We start from the raw sequence: 19,006 nt of genomic DNA, 5'->3' as shown, positions 1-19,006 counted from the left end.
TCAGAAGCCACGCTTTGGTTTCCGAACATTTTGGAAGTTGAACGGACTTCCGGAACGGATTCTGTTCGACTTCCAAGGTACGACTGTATTATGCTTCGGAGCTGAAGTCATTATACAGCAGTTCCGTCCTGTGCCCCATACCTGCCATGCAATATTTCCACTCTGATGAAACAGAAAAGAACATCGACCTTAATGAAACAAAACAAATCCATCATGGGGTTGGGGTGGGGTGGGAAACTTATAGTCTCATCAACTATCAGGCTCACCAGATTCAAAACCAACTTTCAAATCCACTGTTCAATTACATATGTCACTGGCAACCAGAGAAACATAACAAACTTTCTCTTATAACCCTGTTACCCTCTCGGGACATATATGAGGTAGTTCAAATGGTTTGCTTCAATTGGTATTAAAGAAATCTCGAAGTAATCAAGGTTGCCCCAGATCTGGTCAGGCATGGTTGCCTCTTTTTGGAGCTCCACCCGCTATCTTGGTTGGCGTCACTTCCAGGAGATAGAGAAATCTTGATGCCACTATTCACACGTAGTTCCTGGAGGTGCACACATTTTCCAGGCCAGTGGGAACTGCTTATGAAGTTATGTGAAAAGCGGATTATCAAGAGTTCCATTTGTAATGCTTAAGCTTTGTATCTTGTGGCAAAGGCCTCTTTCACATCCTGTTTGCTAAGGAATGCTGCTCCTCCAGCTTCTGAACAACTGGCACAAGTGATTGTGGAGGGCACAGAAGTGCAATCAGCATCCAAAGCAAACTGTATTTGCTGCACTATGTTGTCTACTGCCCGTTTGGTTCACAGCAGTACATTTACCACCCCCAAGCATTTTGCTTTTCATTGAGCATATTGTGAATAAATTAAAGGACTTGTTACAACTGCAGTGTTCCGTTGGCATCACCCAACAGAGTCATTTAATTACAGGGTCACACATAATCTATTGCTTAATGATGACAAGCCAGAGAGGACATCAAAACGTTTTTGCTAGCAGCTGAGGCCATTATGCATACCCTTTTGTTTGTGTTCTAAGTGTATCGTATTTGATAAAGAATGCTTCCGAGGACTTTCATTTTCCTTCTGTGTTATGATGTACGAAGCACTGAGAAGACATATAGTGACAAATGCAACCTGACCCTGGAGGGTTGAGATGAAGCAATGTCAATTCCTCTACCCTTTGTACTGCATTCACAGGGATTTAAGAAGGCTCTTTCAAATCCTTGAAAGGAGCATCTCATCTGGAATTCCAAAAAGAGAACAGAGCACTTACAGAAGCAAAGATGCTCTGGATGTCTCCCACAAAAACACATCCTGCTCGCATTCTTACTCAGACAGGGACAGAGAGCTTGGCCTCTGACCTCTGTATCCTTCCATCTCATGGGGTTGCCGTCTCTGCTTAACAACGCAGAATGGTAATAGGTTGGGATTCTTTTTAGCTTCTTTTGTTATCTTCTATTTCTCATAAGAAGACTCCTGTCCCTTGTGTGTGAAGCACTTCGTTATAACTGAATTTTAGAGAAAATCAAAACAGCTATAAAGATGCCCCTTTGACTATGTGCAAACAAACAGACTGCTTTGATTTGTGTCGTTTTGGGCCAAACAGGTGCAGTGATTTGCTGCAGAGAAGCAATGGGTTTGGACAAGGGGCTTAATCCTCTTCTTTCTGCTTGCTCCTTTCCCCCTGCAAACCTACCACCACTACTGCAATTCTTGCCACATCCTGGGTTCAACGTATGCTTACCTCATCACAGGGACAACTGACTGGGCACAAAGTTGTAGAGGAAAGAAACAGAGAGCGAGGAAGGTTAAGCTAAGCACCTCTTCCACCCATTTGCCCTCTGCATGCTGTGGCCTTCCCTGTTGCTTTGCAGCTGTTTGGCAATAACCCAGGTTCTCAGACTTGGATTGATCACTGAGTGACTGATTTGGCCCTTTCCTTACTGCACTAATCTGGCATCTTCTATCTAGTCAACTTTATGTTCAAAGCAGATCACGAAGACACACAAATATCCAGATTTTAGACACTCATCGCTTTAAGCATAAAAACAATGCACACATTTCCTCCAAAGTCTTACAAAGCAGGAGCTGATCCTATCCAACAGAAAAAAGCAAAGACTTTTTAGCAAATGAAGGTAACGGCAAGAAAAAAGAAGCTGAGAATAAACTAGTTAAGTATAGGGACTATAGTTTCCACGTATATTCCAGATGTGACGTTTTGAACTGTAACATACTGGAGCACATTGAAATTAATGCTTCTCTTCCAGCAGCATGCATTTTCCAGTTCTGTAAGAAAATCCTTGTTACCAAATGATGAATCTGAAACCATATTTGTTTGCTAAGTGACTTGCACAAATAGAAGGACTGCTAACTGATGTTATTTCACAAACAGCGAAGAGTTTTGTGGTACCTTAAAGACTTAACACATTTATTATGGTATAACATTTTATGGACTTGAGTTCAATTCATCAGATGCATGTAGCGTTATTCTGAGATGGCAGGTATATATCTACACGGGTAGAGGGGGGAAACGAAAGCAGTGCAAAGGGGAAATTAAATGCAAAAAACCTGAGTGACAACATATGTAAAATAATTACTGCAACAAACTAGCATAGCTAACCCTTCAAGAAATTATTTCAGTTTTAGCTGTCTTGGTTTTGTGTAACACAATCTTAAGCAGGGGTCAGCAGACTTTTTTTGGAGGGGGCTGGTTCACCCCCCCCGACCTAGTGGCGGGCCAGACTGCGCACGTGGCAGAGGGGGCTTCTCTCTTTCCCCCAGCCCCTCCCCTCCCCCTGCCTACCTCCCTCCACCGCGCTGCCTGTGGTGGTACCTCTCCTTTTTGGGACAGCTTTCCCGGGTGGGAGGCGCAGGGCCAGCAGGCGTGCCAAGCTCCAGCCCACAGCACGGCCATGAGGTGAGGCCGTTGAGGATTCCTATCAAAGCCCAATCCCCTTCCTCCGCAGGGCAGGGAGAAGCCAGGAAGAGAGAGGGAGGAAGAAAAAATTGCAAAAAATGGCACCCAAAAAGCAATTGGGGGGAAAATGGAGATCGCACCGATTGCAGAACCATTTGCGGGCCGGATCCAGAGGTCAATTGGGCCTGATCTGGCCTGCAGGCCTTAGTTTGCCAACCCCTGATCTTAAGCATAGTTACTAGTCAGAAGTAAGTTCAACTTAATTCAATGGATTTGTTTCCAAGCAAGTGTGCCTAAATCTACTGCTTTGTCCTAGTCATTTGTTTTTAAAGGACAACACATTCTGAAAGCAGTATGTAGCAGAAATATACTCCAGATTTGTATTTCCGCAAAAAAAGGGGGAATGAGAAAAGAGAGGCTGGCCAGGAACAATGCAGGATTAGGAACAACAACTAATCAAGTAATGTATAAAATAATAAAGTAATGTGTAGTAATAATAAAGTAGTTGGTCTTTAAGGTGCTACTGGAAGGAATTTTTTTATTTTGACTATGGGAGACCAACACGGCTACCTATCTGTAAAAGTAATGTGTGTAGGTGATCAACTACTTTTTAAAAAGAACCACACATCCCTATACCATTGTGCTACTTGTACAACATGTAGCTGGAATCATCAGATTGTGCATCATCAGTCAAGCAAAATATGCAGGGATGACACCACGATTTGAGGTAAGTTTTACAATGGATTAGAGAGAGGGAGAACACAGACAAACAGACTGGCATGATTTTTGGGGGGTGCAGTGGGGGGAAGCCCCGTTCTGCTAGCAGGAGCCTTTGCACTGGCTCCCACTTATGGAACTCCTTAGTTGCATGTGGCTCATTGTACTTTGAATGCATGTTTGCTTGTTTTTAATAGTGACTGTGAGCAAGCTTGAGCAGCACTGGGACTGCGGGGGGGGGGCATGGTTTAACCTGGCCTTCCCCTATCTTGGGTCCCCATATGTTGTTGAACTACAACTCCCATCATTCCTGCCCATGCATGAGCAGGGATGATGGGAGCTGTAGTCCAACCCCAACCCTTCCCTTGCTATGGTTCTGATGTAAATCTCCCCTCAAGCTGCTACTTTGAACTAATGGCAGCACCAATGGGAGCTTCCTTTCTGATGCAAATAGCAGCTGGAGAAGTTGTTCACCAGGACCATGGCAGCAGGAAAATAATTAAACTCTCCCTGTCTACCTTCTGTGGTCCCTATGGTGCTCAGGTTTCCCCACAGCTGCTAGTAACATTTTTAAACACACACACACAAAATCTATCATAATATTTTGTGTGTGGCCTTACTACATTTGTTGTAATATGTGGTATCACTAATTGTCAAAGATAAGGCATAATAGATAATAAGCACTCTAGAAACTAAGGAAGGAATGGCGCCAGAAAACAGAACAGCAGAGAAAGCTGTTCTCTGACAGTAAATGCCTTTATACTGTCAGCAGGCACGTACGTATCCAAGCATTTATCTGCAAATGGGAGAGAGGGAGGAAAAGAAAGAAGGAGCCCAGATTTTGCAAAAGCACAACATGCTATGCTACCATATCTATTACATTGTGTTTAGACAAGTTATTACCATTAAAAGCAGGATTTGTGTGGAGGAAGGAAGAATCCCAGAACTGGAGATGTCTAGAGATGTCCTAACTTAGGCTTCTTAACCATGCATAAATGGGATTTACAGTGCCTCTATGCATCATTGATGCAATGGCTGCCCTGGAAATTAAGACTCAGCTTTATATTCCAGGGAGCATCTCACTCAGTGTGAGACTGTGACATCTAGTTCTCTGTTTACCCCTAAGGCTGGTATGGCATTAACTTCAAGTTCTGACAATGGAAAAAAAGAAGGGGGGGGGGAGAGAGAGAGAGAGAGAAGGAAGAGGCAAGGAGAGAGAGAAGGCAGGAAGGCAGGCAGGCAGGCAAGAAAGAAAGAAAGAAAGAAAGAGAGAGAAAGAAAGAAAGAAAGAGAGAGAGAGAGAGAGAGAGAGAGAGAGAGAAAAGCTGAGCAACAGCTTAACAGTTGTGCAGCATGAATCAAAGGCCGTGGGGGAAGAGAGTTAGGAATTCAGTTGTGCCTCTGTTGCCCAGATAACTCCTGCAAGTTTGGAGCTAAGTGATGCTCTTAGTGTTCCTATTCAGCCCTCACACAACCCTCCTGAGATGCTTTTCTTGCCCGGCCGGCTTACAAATTCTGGCTCTAACAAATCAGTTCTTCTGGTTTAATAGACAATGGTTTTCTTAAATGACCGGTTCCTAAATTTCCCCTCTCCTAACTTCTTCCTGAACTTATCTAAAATGTGACATCCATTTTAAACAATATGTTTATTACAACTTCATTCAGTGCCTAATTGTCATTTGATCTGAAGCTACCAATTATACTTAAAAGGATGAGCCATAAGTTTATAAAGCCAAGTCAGCTGAACATCAAGTCAACAGGGTGCAGGAAGGGTCTGCATGGGGAGGGTCTCACTGGTGAAGGACTTCCATAGGAACCACTGAAAAATCTCTAGTGTGTGTGTGTGTCTCTGCCATCCACACCAAACATGTCCGAGAGTCACATTATGCATATAAATGGGTGCCTGCAGTGGGGGCTTTGTATTTCCTGCTTTAAGCAGCAGCTCTTCTGTGATGCATTTGAGAACCAGGGCCATCTTAAGCATATCCAGCACCGTGGTGCAAAGCTCCCTCCGGCGCGCCCCCCCCCCCGGTTTCCCAGAGTTTTTTAGGGAGGACGGCGCCCCTGGTGGGTCTGGAGGAGGCAGGCAGTGGCTGGAGGGTGGCTCCTCCGATGGGGAAGAGGTGGAGGCTGGATGTGGCACCTCCTGGCTCAGCTGGCCACTTCATGCCGCGGTGGCCACGGCAGACGGAGGCTCTGGGCGCGGTGCTGCTTTGGCGCGGCATGGCGGCAAGCTGATGCCAGGAGGTGCCACGTCCAGCCTTCGCCTCTTCTCTAGCGCCCTCCAGAACTTTGCGCCCTGGTGCCTTGTGCCACTAGCCTCTATGGGTAAGACGCCCCTGTTGAGAACTGTCTGAGATAGTCACCAAGTTTCAGCATCAACTCTCTAATTCTGAACAAACGAAGTACCCAAACCCTGAAACCTTTGGACTAGAGCTAAAACAAAAGGTCTTTAAAGCATTGAATGTGCAGACGAGGGAGACTGGGGTGGGTGGTTGGGTTACTTGGCGTGCAGGTGAGGGCAGCTGCCTCCCCTAAATCAAGTAAATAAATAAAAATACTTAACTAACTGACCAATTGCGTCACAGATAACTTAGTTCTGCCCCACCCAACATAATGCTTGCCCCCCCCCCCAATAAATCTTGGCTACGCCCATGTTTCTTGGCTATTTTTTTCCTTTTCCTTACTGACAGAGGATAGAGATTTGGGCCTCATAGGCACCCATTTATTTTACTACATTAGAAATGCTTCGGCTTCTTTTCCTGCCCTGTGGAATGAGCGAGCCCATGACAGACCTCATGAAGATCGAAAGATTGAAACCTCCTGCAAAGCTGTTACATAACATCTCCCTTCTGCAGAGAGGCAGGGCCAGCCAGCCTCCCACCTCTGCAGCAGCGGTATGTAAAATTACCTGATAGAGAGGCGTGCAGATGCTATCAATCCACTCCAGCTGCAATCGAGGCAGTTCATCTTTCCTGTTCCGATCAAAAATAGCCTGAATTGAAAGAGCGGGAGGGAATGAGAGGTTGAAAGTGGAGGGATATGTCATGCTTTATTACTCTGCAGTATTTTACAGATGTTGCTTCATATCCCAACGCTTTGGATCCAGGATCAAATTGGTACAAATTGAATGCTTTTGAAAACCATAATCAATCTTTATGCACACTTTCCTATCTTTTGTCTACGATGAAAAGCAAACCATTTATTCTCTGGCCCTGTTTACAGCATATGTAAGTGTAATTTATTTGAATGTTATACCATGTAATTCCTTAACATCAAACAAATCTACCATATTGTTGGCAGCATTCATGTTGCAGGTGGAAGAGAGGAGGAGGAGGGCCATGATAAAGACATGCAACTGCCCCCGACTTCTCTTCATTCTCTTAGGAGGAAGATGTACAGTGCAATTCTATACATGTCACTGAATTCAAGGGGCCCTGCTTCCAGTTAGAGACGGGGGAGAAATTCTGTTTGGTTCACTACCTAATTCACACTTTCTGGAATACTACACAGCTATCCTTCGCAATTCACACTCCTCCAAATTTTGCAGTGCATTTTTCCAGGCAAAAAGAGCATTTATTATGGGAAATGGTGCATTAAAATGCAAGTAAATAGTGAAAAGAACATGCAAATATCCATTTTATAATGGGAAATGGCATGCAAATGTTTGTATATTAGGAAAAAATGCTGATGAATTTTCATTAGGACTTAAAAAAAAAAAGCAAAGGAGAACTAAACTTAAAGATTGGAAAAATGAGACATTGAGAGAGAGGTCCATCAGTACTCCCAGGTAAGTGAGTTTAGGACGGAAGCTTCAGTGAATGATCAGCATGGGCTGCATTTCTTGGAAAATGTGTTGTTATGGAACAGAGAATCTATTTAGAAAACAAACTATTTCCTCTTTCTTTGTTTTGTTCATTGGGAATGTTTCTTCTGGGCCCAGGCCTTCTGGGTGAGTGTAGAAAAATCAGCAGCAAAGGCCAAATTGGAAATAATGAGCAGGAGGGCTATAGCTTATTTAGTGTTCTTTGTTTGTTTTTCATTGCTATTAATGTAGTTTTATATGTAATTTGTCCTGCACTTAGCCACAGCTGAGAGATGCATCATACTTACTACATGTTCTCTTCCTGTCATTGTTACCACTATCAGTAACATTTATTATTTATAAACCACTTCAAAGTTTTAGGCACTATAAAAAAAACAAACAACTAAGACACGTCCTGTTTGCAAGCTTATAGACTAATGAGAAAACACCCAGTCAACCCCCCCCCCAAAAAAAAATAACTTGAAATGGGCTGATAATTTTTTGTAAGGGACCCCATTTATTATGCAGCTCAACTCGGCTTTCTCTCAAGACCCAAGCAAATTATTAATTAATCAATGAATCAAATTATAATATCCCCTAGGAGCCCAGGGTGGCCAAAGCAAAGCAAAGGGCTCCCTGTCCTGTGAGGATAGCAACTGACTCCTCCCCCTAGTGTGCACACCAACTCTTCAATTCCATGTGCTTTTGCCTTGATTTGCACATGGAAATCACGAGTTCAGGTGCAGTACAGAAGACCTTGGATGTGGCCTCTGTTACCGTTCATCCTACTGGAAGAGCCACTGCCTTATGTCTTGGCACCAGTGTCAACAATCTACAGAACTCAGTGGCAAAACACATTCTGGCAGAGGTGGCACATCTTGTCTTGCCACTTGAGGCAAAACAGGAAGTGCTGCCCGGCCCTTCAGCTTGCCTGCATTGCCCAGCCTGTTGCCTCCGCTGCCCATTTCAGGAGAGATTTCGGGTGAGATCTTGGCCAAAATTGAAATTGGCACCAATGCTGGCAGGGCACCACAGGGTGACATCTCAGGGGTTTCTGCTGCCTGAGGCAGTGGCCTCACCCTGTCTAATAGCTGTGCCGGCCCTGCTTCCTGGACTGGACCTACTCCAGATGGCAAATGGGGTTGCATCTGTCAATGTTTTTTCACTGGAAACTCCTCCCTGTTAAAGTACATGTCAAAGAGAAGAGTGAACCAGGTGTGAATCAGTGGGCTAATAATGTTGGTCATTTTAGTCAATGATCAGTTCAAAATAGGCTACTTGTGGGGAAAACAAGAGTTGCTGGCCAACACTCTATTATAATACCTTTGCCTGCTCAAGAAGTGTTCATTTCAGGAAAGATGCACCACATAAAAACGGACAGAAAAAACATCAAGCCAACCTTGAAATTGTGCTTGCTCGTAGAAATATCTCTGGTTATTTCTGGTTCAACTTCTGTGCCTTAGGAGGTTGGACTCATTGATGTCAAATGAATTCACAAGATAAAACTGAGGACTAAATAAATTTATATTGCCTGGAAATGTAGTCTAATCTGTTCTTACCTTTTTCAGTTATCCATTTGTATTTTTATGAAAACCAGGTAGGTGCAACTTGACAAAATAAATAACTATTTTCTTTCTTTTTAAAAACAACTAGTGTTTTGTTATTCAAGAATACAGTAAGCACAATCAGGGTCCCTATTTTTGGTTTTTGTTTTAAAGAGTTTAGTTCCTTTGTGGACTTTTTTTTACACTTTGTGGTTTTAATTGTTATATACCGTATATACTCGAGTATAAGCCGACCTTTTCAGCACATTTTTTATGCTGAAAAAGCCCCCCTCAGCTTATACCCGAGTGAGGCGGGCGGCGGCGGGACGAGCAGCCCAAAAGGAGCCCTTTCTCGCCGCTGGTCCCGCCGCCGCCCGCCTCCCGCCTGGGCAGGCACAGGAGTCGCAGTTGGGAGAGGCGCTGCACTACGCTGTGCCTCTCCCAACTGCTGCTCCTATGCCTGCTCTTGCGAGCTGCAGAGGCGGAGGGACGAGCGGCTCCTTCCTCCTCCACCACCTTTGCCGCTGTCGGCGGTGGTGGAACGAGCAGCCCGAAAGCAGCCCTTTTGGGCTGCTTGTTCTTCCTCTGCCGCCACCACCAGGTTTGTGGTGTGGCGAACGGGCTTATATTCGAGCCAATAAGTTTTCCCAGTTTTTTGTGCTAAAATTAGGTGCCTCGGCTTAAGTATACATGGTACTTGTGTGTCTTTTCACATTTGTATTTTAACATCTACATTTTTTAAAAAACAACAGCAACACAGCAACAAAAACAAATTTCTTACAGTATGTTCTCATTTTTACAATGAACTCTAAAATAAGTGGTGAACTTACAGAAGGAGTGAGTTTGAGCTCAGATCTCTCTCTGTCTCCTTGTTCAAAGAACTCACTTGTTACCAGTTCGGCAACCTAAAACAAGTAGCAAATAATTAGTTAGGATTTATATTATTTGTTAACAAATTTCCTGACTGAAACCCTGATTAACGAGCAGAAGAACACGCCCAATTTTAAATATATGGTCGCCTGCAGTCTTTGCTGACTCAGAGCTGAAGTATTTGAATACAGTGGTACTTTGGTTGACGAACAAATCGGCTCCCGGTTGCAACTGTTTCGGTTTGTGAACATTTTTCAGAAGCTGAACATCCGACACGGCTTCTGCTTGAGTGCAGGAAGCTCCTGCAGCCAACTGGAAGCTGTGCCTTGCTTTTCGAATGGTTTCAGGAGTCGAATGGACTTCCAGAACAGATTAAGTTTGAGAATCAAGGTACCACTGTAGTCTAAAAGCTACTCATCACTAACCAATAAGTACGAACAGAATAGGCACCCAAACAATTTTAAGCTTCTTGGGATTATATACCAGGTACAGAAGTTTTGGGTGGAACTGGCACACCCATGTACCAGGGAAATCTGGCTGTTAACTCTGACTTCTCTGCTTGTTGCTTCAACTCTGTACAGTTCTGATCCATTTAACTTCTGAAATACAGGTGTCACTTCTGTCTTCTGAACCACTTAACACTACAATTTGCATGGACTTAATGGATTGGAGCTAGCCTTCTTTAACTTCATTTGAAGAATGAGAATTTAAATAGGAATGCAAAAGTTGGCACTACTTACAAGTGCCACCCATTCTGCATTTGTAACAACCTGACTGTGTGGCAGCACCTGAACTTGGGAACTCCTTGCTCATTGAGATCAAGCAGGCACTTTCACTGTACTCTTTTTGGTGCCTGCTAAAAATGTTAAGACAAACCTACCCAGGTGCTTAGAAAATGTTAAGACAAACCTACCCAGGTGCTTAGAAAGTTGAGGCAATTTTAATCTGTTTTAGTATCTGAACTTTTGTAGGTTTTAAAGAATGGCTGTGGATTTCTTGATTTTATTTTATCTTTTTGTAAACCGCTTTGAGGTTTGTTTGTCTGTTTACAATCAAGCAGTGTATAAATTTTGTGGAATAAAATAAATAAATGGCACCAAGCTCAAACTGGACAAATAAATGTCGTTTTGAAAACATGTGTTGATAACCTGGCAGCGGCGGAATATAAGCTTAGCCACTGAACTCCAAACTAAGTGTTTCCTTTTTATACCACTGCCATGTGATGGTGCATGGAGTCACTTCAAAGATAAGCCCATAGCGAAACTTTTTTTTCCGGGGGGTGTGTGTGTTTTGGGGGAATCACAGCTCAGTGGGAAAGCACGTTTTTTCCATGCTAAAGTCCCCAGATTCAATCCCCAGCATCTTCAGGCAGAACTAGTTAAAATTGCTCTCTGAAATCCCGGAAAGCTGTTGCAGGCAATACTGAGGGTTGGTCTAGAGGTATAAGGCAGCTTCCAACGTTTCCATGCTGCCGCCAGACAGCTGCTTTGGAAGGATACTGAGACAAACCATAACACTGGTCTTGAAAGACCTACATTGGCTCCCAGTACGTTTCCGAGCACAATTCAAAGTGTTGGTGCTGACCTTTAAAGCCCTAAATGGTATTGGCCCAGTATACCTGAAGGAGCGTCTCCACCCCCATCATTCTGCCCGGACGCTGAGGTCCAGCGCTGAGGGCCTTCTGGTGGTTCCGTCACTGTGAGAAGCCAAGTTACAGGGAAACAGGCAGAGGGCCTTCTCGGTAGTGGCGCCTGCCCTGTGGAACACCCTCCCATCAGATGTCAAAGAGATAAACAACTATCTGACATTCAGAAGACATCTTAAGGTTCAGGGAAGTTTTTAATGTGTGACATCTTAGTGTATTTTTGGTCTTTGTGGAAGCTGCCCAGAGTGGCTGGAGAAACCCAGCCACATGGGCGGGGTACAAATAATATATTATTATTATTATTATTATTATTATTATTATTATTATTAGAAGGTCTGGCTCACATGGAGACCACGTGGCCCACAACAAGGTATCATTGTTCAAGGGAAGCACCATGCAGTGGTACTTGTAGATTTAAACTCCTTTTGCATGGCAGCCACATTGTGAGAAGTAACCTGTAAAACAGCTTCGTTTAAATAAAATAAATGTAGCCAGTATTTATTTATTTATATATATATATATCCTACTTCAGAGTCAGCTACATATATCTTGGTTGTACATGAACATCTAATTATAAGAAGAGATTAAGAATGTTTCGACACTTTTGTAATGTTTTATCTACTTCATTGATTTAATTTGCCTTCAGAAAGGGTTAGGTTATAAATCTAATTGAAATAAAGCTAAGGATACATATGAGTAACTTCTGGAAATATGCAGTGTTCTTCTGCAAAGTTAATCCTAATTGGATTTTCAGGTTGTGTTTCTACAGCAATATGCTTTTAAAGCAACAAAAAACAAAACCCAAATGCAGTATCATTTTACAAAAAAATAATAACCCAAGGATGCAGACAGCAAGGGACGCTGGTATAAACAGGCCCCTTGGCTATCGATGTTCTCTCTGTTGCTAATGTGTGACTACACAACTGCACACTATGTGTTGAAAATTGTACTGGAGATCATATACTATCTGAAATGACAAGTAGCATAATTTAATGGTTTTCTAGCTTATACGATCAGTACTATCCGAAGCCATCATCCTAGGCAGAACACATTGCCTAATGGTCAGCATTCAGGTTCTTCCCCCTTCCCAGGTGTCCCCCCCCCCTTTTTTCCAACATGTGGGCTGAGTACATACACCATACATTTAAACCACATTTCTGGAAACTGTGGTTTATCCCTTAGGTAAAGGGACCCCTGACTGTTAGGTCCAGTCGCGAACGACTCTGGGGTTGCGGTGCTCATCTCACTTTATTGGCTGAGGGAGCCGGCATACAGCTTCCGGGTCATGTGGCCAGCATGACTAAGCCACTTCTGGCAAACCAGAGCAGCACACGGAAACGCCATTTACCTTCCCGCCGGAGCGGGATGAGCACCTATTTATCTACTTGCACTTCGACGTGCTTTTGAACTGCTAGGTGGGCAGGAGCTGGGACCGAACAATGGGAGCTCACCCTGTCGCGGGGATCCGAACCGCCCTAGGCTCTGTGGTTTAGACCACAGCGCCACCCGCGTCCCTCTAGTTTATCCCTTACAGAGCTACAATTCCCAGCACAAACTACAGTTCTCAGGATTTTCAGGGTGCTTTGAATGTATAACATGTATGGAGTTAAATCTGTTTATAAGAATGCCAACGTTAATGCAAAAGGAAATACAGTAAATACAATCCTGGAAAATGGGTATTTAAAAATGGGTTCTTTTTCAAAGACATTGGGTATTATTCAATTAAGTTTTACTAATAATCAATGAACTGAAATTAATGCACATGACTACAGTAAGTTAGGTCAATTAATTGCAGTGGGTGTACTCTGAGTTAAATGTCACTCAGTGCTATATTCTGGAGAGAGAGAACACGACACACCTGGGCAGATATCTCCTCTGTGATATCAACCATTTGACATTGTTATCAATTAGCTATATATCAATGAGGATTTTAGATGGCATGGATTAAATTACAAGTCTCTTTTAGAGTTGGAAGCTAATCAAATTATAAAGAGGAGTGAGGGGATGCCCTGCAAATGAATACATGGAACCTTTTACAAACGTTTGCTCAGGCCCAAATGTTCATTTTAAATCTATTTTTATATTTAAAAATATAAAAAAGATTTCCAACTGTGTGTAAAGCTTTCTAGGTATCTATTCCCCCAAACAGTCCACACTTTTGAAGATCTCCAATGATCCATACTTAGCATTTTGCCTTCAACATTTTGTGGTAAGAAGGTGGTTCAGGATCTGTTGAACAAAATAGGAAGACGTTCACTCTTACATTCCTGTGATTTTATATGATGGAATCAGAGGTGTTCTTCAGACACCTTAGACTCAGTGCTATCAAATAAACATGAACAACGAAAGCATTGGGCAACAGAACCATGCCCAGCAGAAAATCTGTGTTATTTTAAAACACAGCAACACTGCTGCAAATTGATTGCATATTTGGCCCCTTCTATGTCAGGTTCCTGGGAAAACAGTTGCATCAGTACCTCCTCTTCCTTGCCCTGCTATTAATCATGACTTGCCTGTCTTGAAATCTCCCACGGTTTGGTCGCAGCTCCAAGGTCACAGGCTGTCATTAGCATTGATCTGAAAAACAGAAATGAACAATACAAGCTGAACAAACCTTTTGTTGCTTTCCTAAACAAATGCGCCTCAGCTACATAACTTGTTTTAAACAGTCAGAATTAGCAACTTCTTCCCTTAGAGAAGGGACGGCACAGCTCTGAATCTCAACAGTCAGCACCGTTTTTAATGCCATTAGATATAGCAGAGCTAATGCATTATAGATCATCAGATAATGAATTTTCAATGCTATCCATTGAGTGCTACAAAAGAAACATGTATCACCACGGACTAACTACTAATTTTGCTGCACTTTGACTAATAAAGTAATATTTATAATATACAGGGCAGCTGGGGTTCTGCCATGATGTAAGAAAAGGAGTTATTACACAATAAATACAGATTGGGCTAATCTATTTGCCTACTTATAAGTGACTACTGTGGTAAGAGAAAAGCTATAACCATGAGAGGCATTCCAGACACTGTTTAAGCAGTTTCTACGGTTCATCTGCAATAAAAACCCCAAGATTTACAGTAAGGACTACACTGTTTCACTGTAGTTTAATACCTGGCTACAATTATGTTTTATAAGTGTTGGGAGAAAGAAACTATTCAGCTGGAGAAAGCATTTATGTACAGTACATGATGCAGATAAAACTATGAGGAAGCTCAGATGAAGAACAAGGACAGTGGAAATAAAAGAAGTGGCATATATACTGCCCCGGCTCTAAAATTGGGAATGAGTGAAATGATATGGAAAAACAGGAAATGACCCATGCCTCCGCTAAAACACAAGGATCATTCCCATCACATGAATAGCCCCATTCATAAACGGCATGTGTGCATACAGGAGAAAGCTCGCGGGATGTTTCTTTGCTCCTTCACAAAAGTTTCTCGGTGGATGTAGAGGTTGTGGTGAACTGTGCAAGGACGCCCTTGTCAGTGGTGGGTCTGATGGGGCAGATGTAGGGAGGAGAGATGTGTGCATGGTGGGGGGGCATGTGTGTGCACCAGGCATTGTGGGTAGCACAAGACCTGCCTGACACAACAGCTACATAACACCACTGGAGAATATCAGGGCTGTCCTTTCAGCTATACAGTGGTACTTCTGGTTGCGGATGGGATCCATTCCAGAGCTAGGGTCAGATCCCGAGGTTTCCGCAACTGGAGGGACCGCTTCTGCACATGCGCATGTGGTGATGGAGCGCTTCTGCGCATGTGGCAAAACCCAGAAAAATACTTTTGCCGCATACGTATCCTGAAGGATAGGATACATAACTGGAGGTAAATGTTAAGTTGAGGTACCACTGTACAAAGGGCTTGAGACACAGAGAGAGGGGGGGGGATGAAAGAGAAAATGGGTGGTCCACTCGCTGATGCCCCTGGCAGTGTTCATTTCTGGCTTCATCCCTTCCCAGTACCCCGGAGCGAATGGAATCCTCTACTTAAAAAACCCAGGTTGCCCACCTGCAGCTTAGCTAAATGTTAATTGCTAATACCTGTAACAAAAGAGCTGCTTTGAATGGCAGCAATTTTGGGCAACAACTAGATGGGCACGGAAGGAATGCTTAACTCATCTGCCTCCCACCCCCCTTTTTACTGCAGCTCCCCACCTATGCCACTGCCCCCCCCCCATGGAGTGCAGCTTTGTGAAGGTAAAGAATGTGTCTAGCTAGAATGCTATGGGGGTGGAATGAGAGGGAACCACAGCAGAAAAACAAGGGGTGGGAAAAGATTAAAGTGCCCACTCTACTCTGCTGCTGGAAAGGGGCAAATCGGCAAATCCTGGTTTCTCTCAGTTTTTCATTTTTCCAATCTTCATTTTAACACCATTTTGATATTTTTTTTTAAGTCTTCATGACTTTACCAGCATTTTAGTGAGAATTTACCTTAATAAAATGTTTTAATGTAACTTTCCCTAAGATAATGCAGTTTTGCAATGCCATTTTCCCATACATAACACATTTTAATGTATTATTTTCACTGATATATGCATTTATGGACACTTAACTTAGCATATGAATTTTAGCACACATTACTTGGGCTGCAGAACTGTGTTGCAAAATTCACCGAAGTGCGAATTTTCAAGGATAGCTGTGATTTGGGTTGCATATTGCTTCAAGACGTACACATTTCTGTAAATGTCTCTTTAAAGGTGAAATGAAATGAATTTCTCCTGCTGCTACTCAACTTAAAATGCTGTCACCCTGTAGCAGCTTTTCTGCAACAAAAATGGACATAGAACACCATCGCAGGCAGACCCTAGTTTGATTTCCAAGAGCTTGTTAATGTTAAGCTGCTATATGGTATACATATTTGTAATGTTCTTCCCAGGGTAAGTCTGTTGTGTGACATAGTCATTCTGTGGGCTGAGGAATGCATCATATTTACCAGGGTGAATCATTCTGCAACGGACAGTAAATAGCTGGATTTTCCTTGACTTTCGAATGGGAGAAACCAAACAGCATGCAAGGTAAGTGGCAGACCTCCCCTGCTCCAGCTAAGGATCTTATAAACGTGAGAGCGGTGTGTGAGAGGGAACAATAGAAGCAGGTTTTGCTACAGTGACGACAGATAAATTGCAGCCTGAGAAAGATGGAGAGTAAGTATGCTTCAAGCTGAAAAAAGAAGAAGGAACTGTGGTTGTCGGTTTCCTTACTGGGCATCTGACACAAGGCAGTAGATTTGCTGCTTTTAGGGTTGCTATGCTTTCTGCCGCTACCTATATCCGATTTGTATATTCGTAAATAAACCCAAATATTACAAAAATGTCACAAGCCTGCTGTCATCTATCCTTCCAAAGGAAACTAAAGCTGGATAGGCACAGTCCCCAGAAAATCTAATCACTCAGAGGAGGAAAGCAGAACAGTACTTGTACAAAAATTGTGTACCACAGTAATCATGGAAATCATAGTAAGAGTCTCCACACTCTTGCTCAGGGCTGCTAGGGACATCTGGCAGAGGTTAAAGACTCAGTGTGATGACAGCAATCTATATGGTGATTTAAGCATTACATCCAGGCGAGGGATCGCTAGTCTTGGAGAGACCCTTTTGGTCAATAGCTGTGCAGATCCCAAGCCAGGAAGCCGTGTTGGTGGCCACTCTAAACAGCGTCGCTGGCTAGCTCTGAACTTCCAGATGCCTGCAAAGAATATGGTCCTCTGTTGCTGCGGATAGTCTAGTTTCCCACAACAATCTTGTTAAACAAATGTGCTGCATACCCAACCCAGAGGCCTCACTTACCGAAATATCTCCCGCTGGCTCTTAACATTCCAGTTGTAGTCACCTTTGTTGACAAGTTCAAAAAACTCAGTCCTCCTCCTACAACAAAATGTATCAGTGGAAGGAAACAAGAACATTTATAAGATGTTGTTGTAATGCTTTCAATGGAATTTTGTGTGAGAACATTGTGCTTCCTGAACCAGTAAGGTTCTTCAGAAACCACTGAATTGGCCCTTTTTTCTTACTCCCATCAGTGCAGGTAGCAAAAGACCTGGGGAAAAGCTTTCTTCTGCTCCAGCATAGTAAAAAAATTGTACAGTCATACAGCTTAGTTCTCGAACGTTTTGGCTCCCAAATGCCGCAAACCTGGAAGTGACTGTTCCGGTTTGCGAACTATTTTTGGAAGCCGGTCATCCAATGGGGCTTCCGATTGGCTGCAGAAGCTTCTTGCAGCAAATCATAAGCCGCGCTTTGGTTTCCAAACGTTTTGGAAGTCAAACTGACTTCTGGAACAGATTCTGTTCAACTTCCAACGTACAACTGTAGTTGCAGGATGAGTTCTTACAGCAGTTCATCAATTTCATAGTCTCCTGATTGTACACTAGCAGCAAGGATATAATTATGGAACATTATTACTCTGAGGAATGAAGTAAATTTAATAAATGTTCATGTTTTAGAAATATATGAAGTTGCCCTACTTGCCAAAGTGATATAATCTTCCTTGGCCCTTAGTCAAGTGCTATACGATCAGAGACAATCAGAGCCCTGCCCAGCTATAAATCTCACTGAATGGTGTTGGGCCAGTCATTATCTCTCAACCTAACCTCCCCACAGGGTTGATGAGGAAAAAACAAATAAGTATATAATTATGAAAATTCTTGGCATGTGACTTTTTCACACCAAAGTGCCTTAAAACATTCGGTGGCAGGTTTTGTAACTGTTTTTATAATTTTTGTCTAGGAAAACCAATCTCTAATGCAGAGATTTTATATTTCCATGAAGAAACACAAACTTTGAGTGAATATATTTTTATTATACAAACAATGCCTAGAGAAACCCAAATGCAGAGACTTTCCTATGAAATGCAATGAGAATATCAGATTGATGGGAAAAAAGTCAGTTCAGAATAGAGCTATATAACCAAAAGCAGCCAAGAGGGTATTAAAAGTAATTTAAACTTTGGAAGAAGATATGTAGCTTGCAATGTAAATCCTCTGCATTATTTGATGCGAATTCTGGAGCTTGCATTGAGACTCACCACACAATACAGAGGATTCGCATGGTAAATATTACATGTTGCAGCCATTACATGTATTCTTGGAAGCCTTGACATTGGGGCAGTATCATATAAACCAGCTCTCAGGCTTCCTCAGCTAAAGGCAGATGACCTGAGAAGCACAAGGAAAGTTTGCTTATTTAGTTTCTTGCATTTTTATGTCTCACCTTTGTTCCATCATGGAACCCAAGGCAGACACCCATTCAAGGGTTAATCCAAACATGCTTAGCTTTGGGGTAGCCTCATGTACCTTCCAACCATAACCTGGGACCAGTTCTATCATAGTGACTGGCATCAACGGAATGACTTTGGGACATCACAATGGGTTAAGCCATGTAACTTACTGAAAGACAGTATACAGACAGGATCTGAAATCTTGATATTCCATTAACTGTGCTTGACATAGGGTCTTTTCACGTTTGGAATAGTTTGGCTGCCACTATCCCATGCTGC

At 42.9% G+C, this 19,006-nt stretch overlaps 1 protein-coding gene across 10 annotated transcripts in view; it reads right to left on the bottom strand.

Moving 5' to 3' along the window:
* PDE11A (phosphodiesterase 11A) overlaps nucleotides 1–19,006 on the bottom strand; it is a 160,253-nt gene that overhangs the window by 11,793 nt on the left and 129,454 nt on the right. For 9 of the 10 annotated variants that reach the window (XM_083496151.1, XM_083496153.1, XM_083496154.1 and 6 more), the window contains 4 exons: nucleotides 17,299–17,376; nucleotides 14,016–14,079; nucleotides 9,818–9,892; nucleotides 6,550–6,633 (listed from right to left, as the gene is read on the bottom strand). In XM_083496151.1, coding sequence (XP_083352277.1) covers nucleotides 6,550–6,633; nucleotides 9,818–9,892; nucleotides 14,016–14,079; nucleotides 17,299–17,376 — 301 coding nt within the window. Of the gene's footprint in view, nucleotides 1–6,549; nucleotides 6,634–9,817; nucleotides 9,893–14,015; nucleotides 14,080–17,298; nucleotides 17,377–19,006 lie in introns of those variants that run through there. The other variant, XR_014524301.1, reaches the window with a different exon arrangement.

The sequence above is a fragment of the Podarcis liolepis genome (assembly GCF_965112155.1).
Source record: "Podarcis liolepis genome assembly, chromosome: 1".
Lineage (NCBI taxonomy): Eukaryota > Metazoa > Chordata > Lepidosauria > Squamata > Lacertidae > Podarcis > Podarcis liolepis.
The sequence above is the reverse complement of the archived record's forward strand: the minus strand, read 5'-3'. Positions and strand labels throughout refer to the sequence as shown.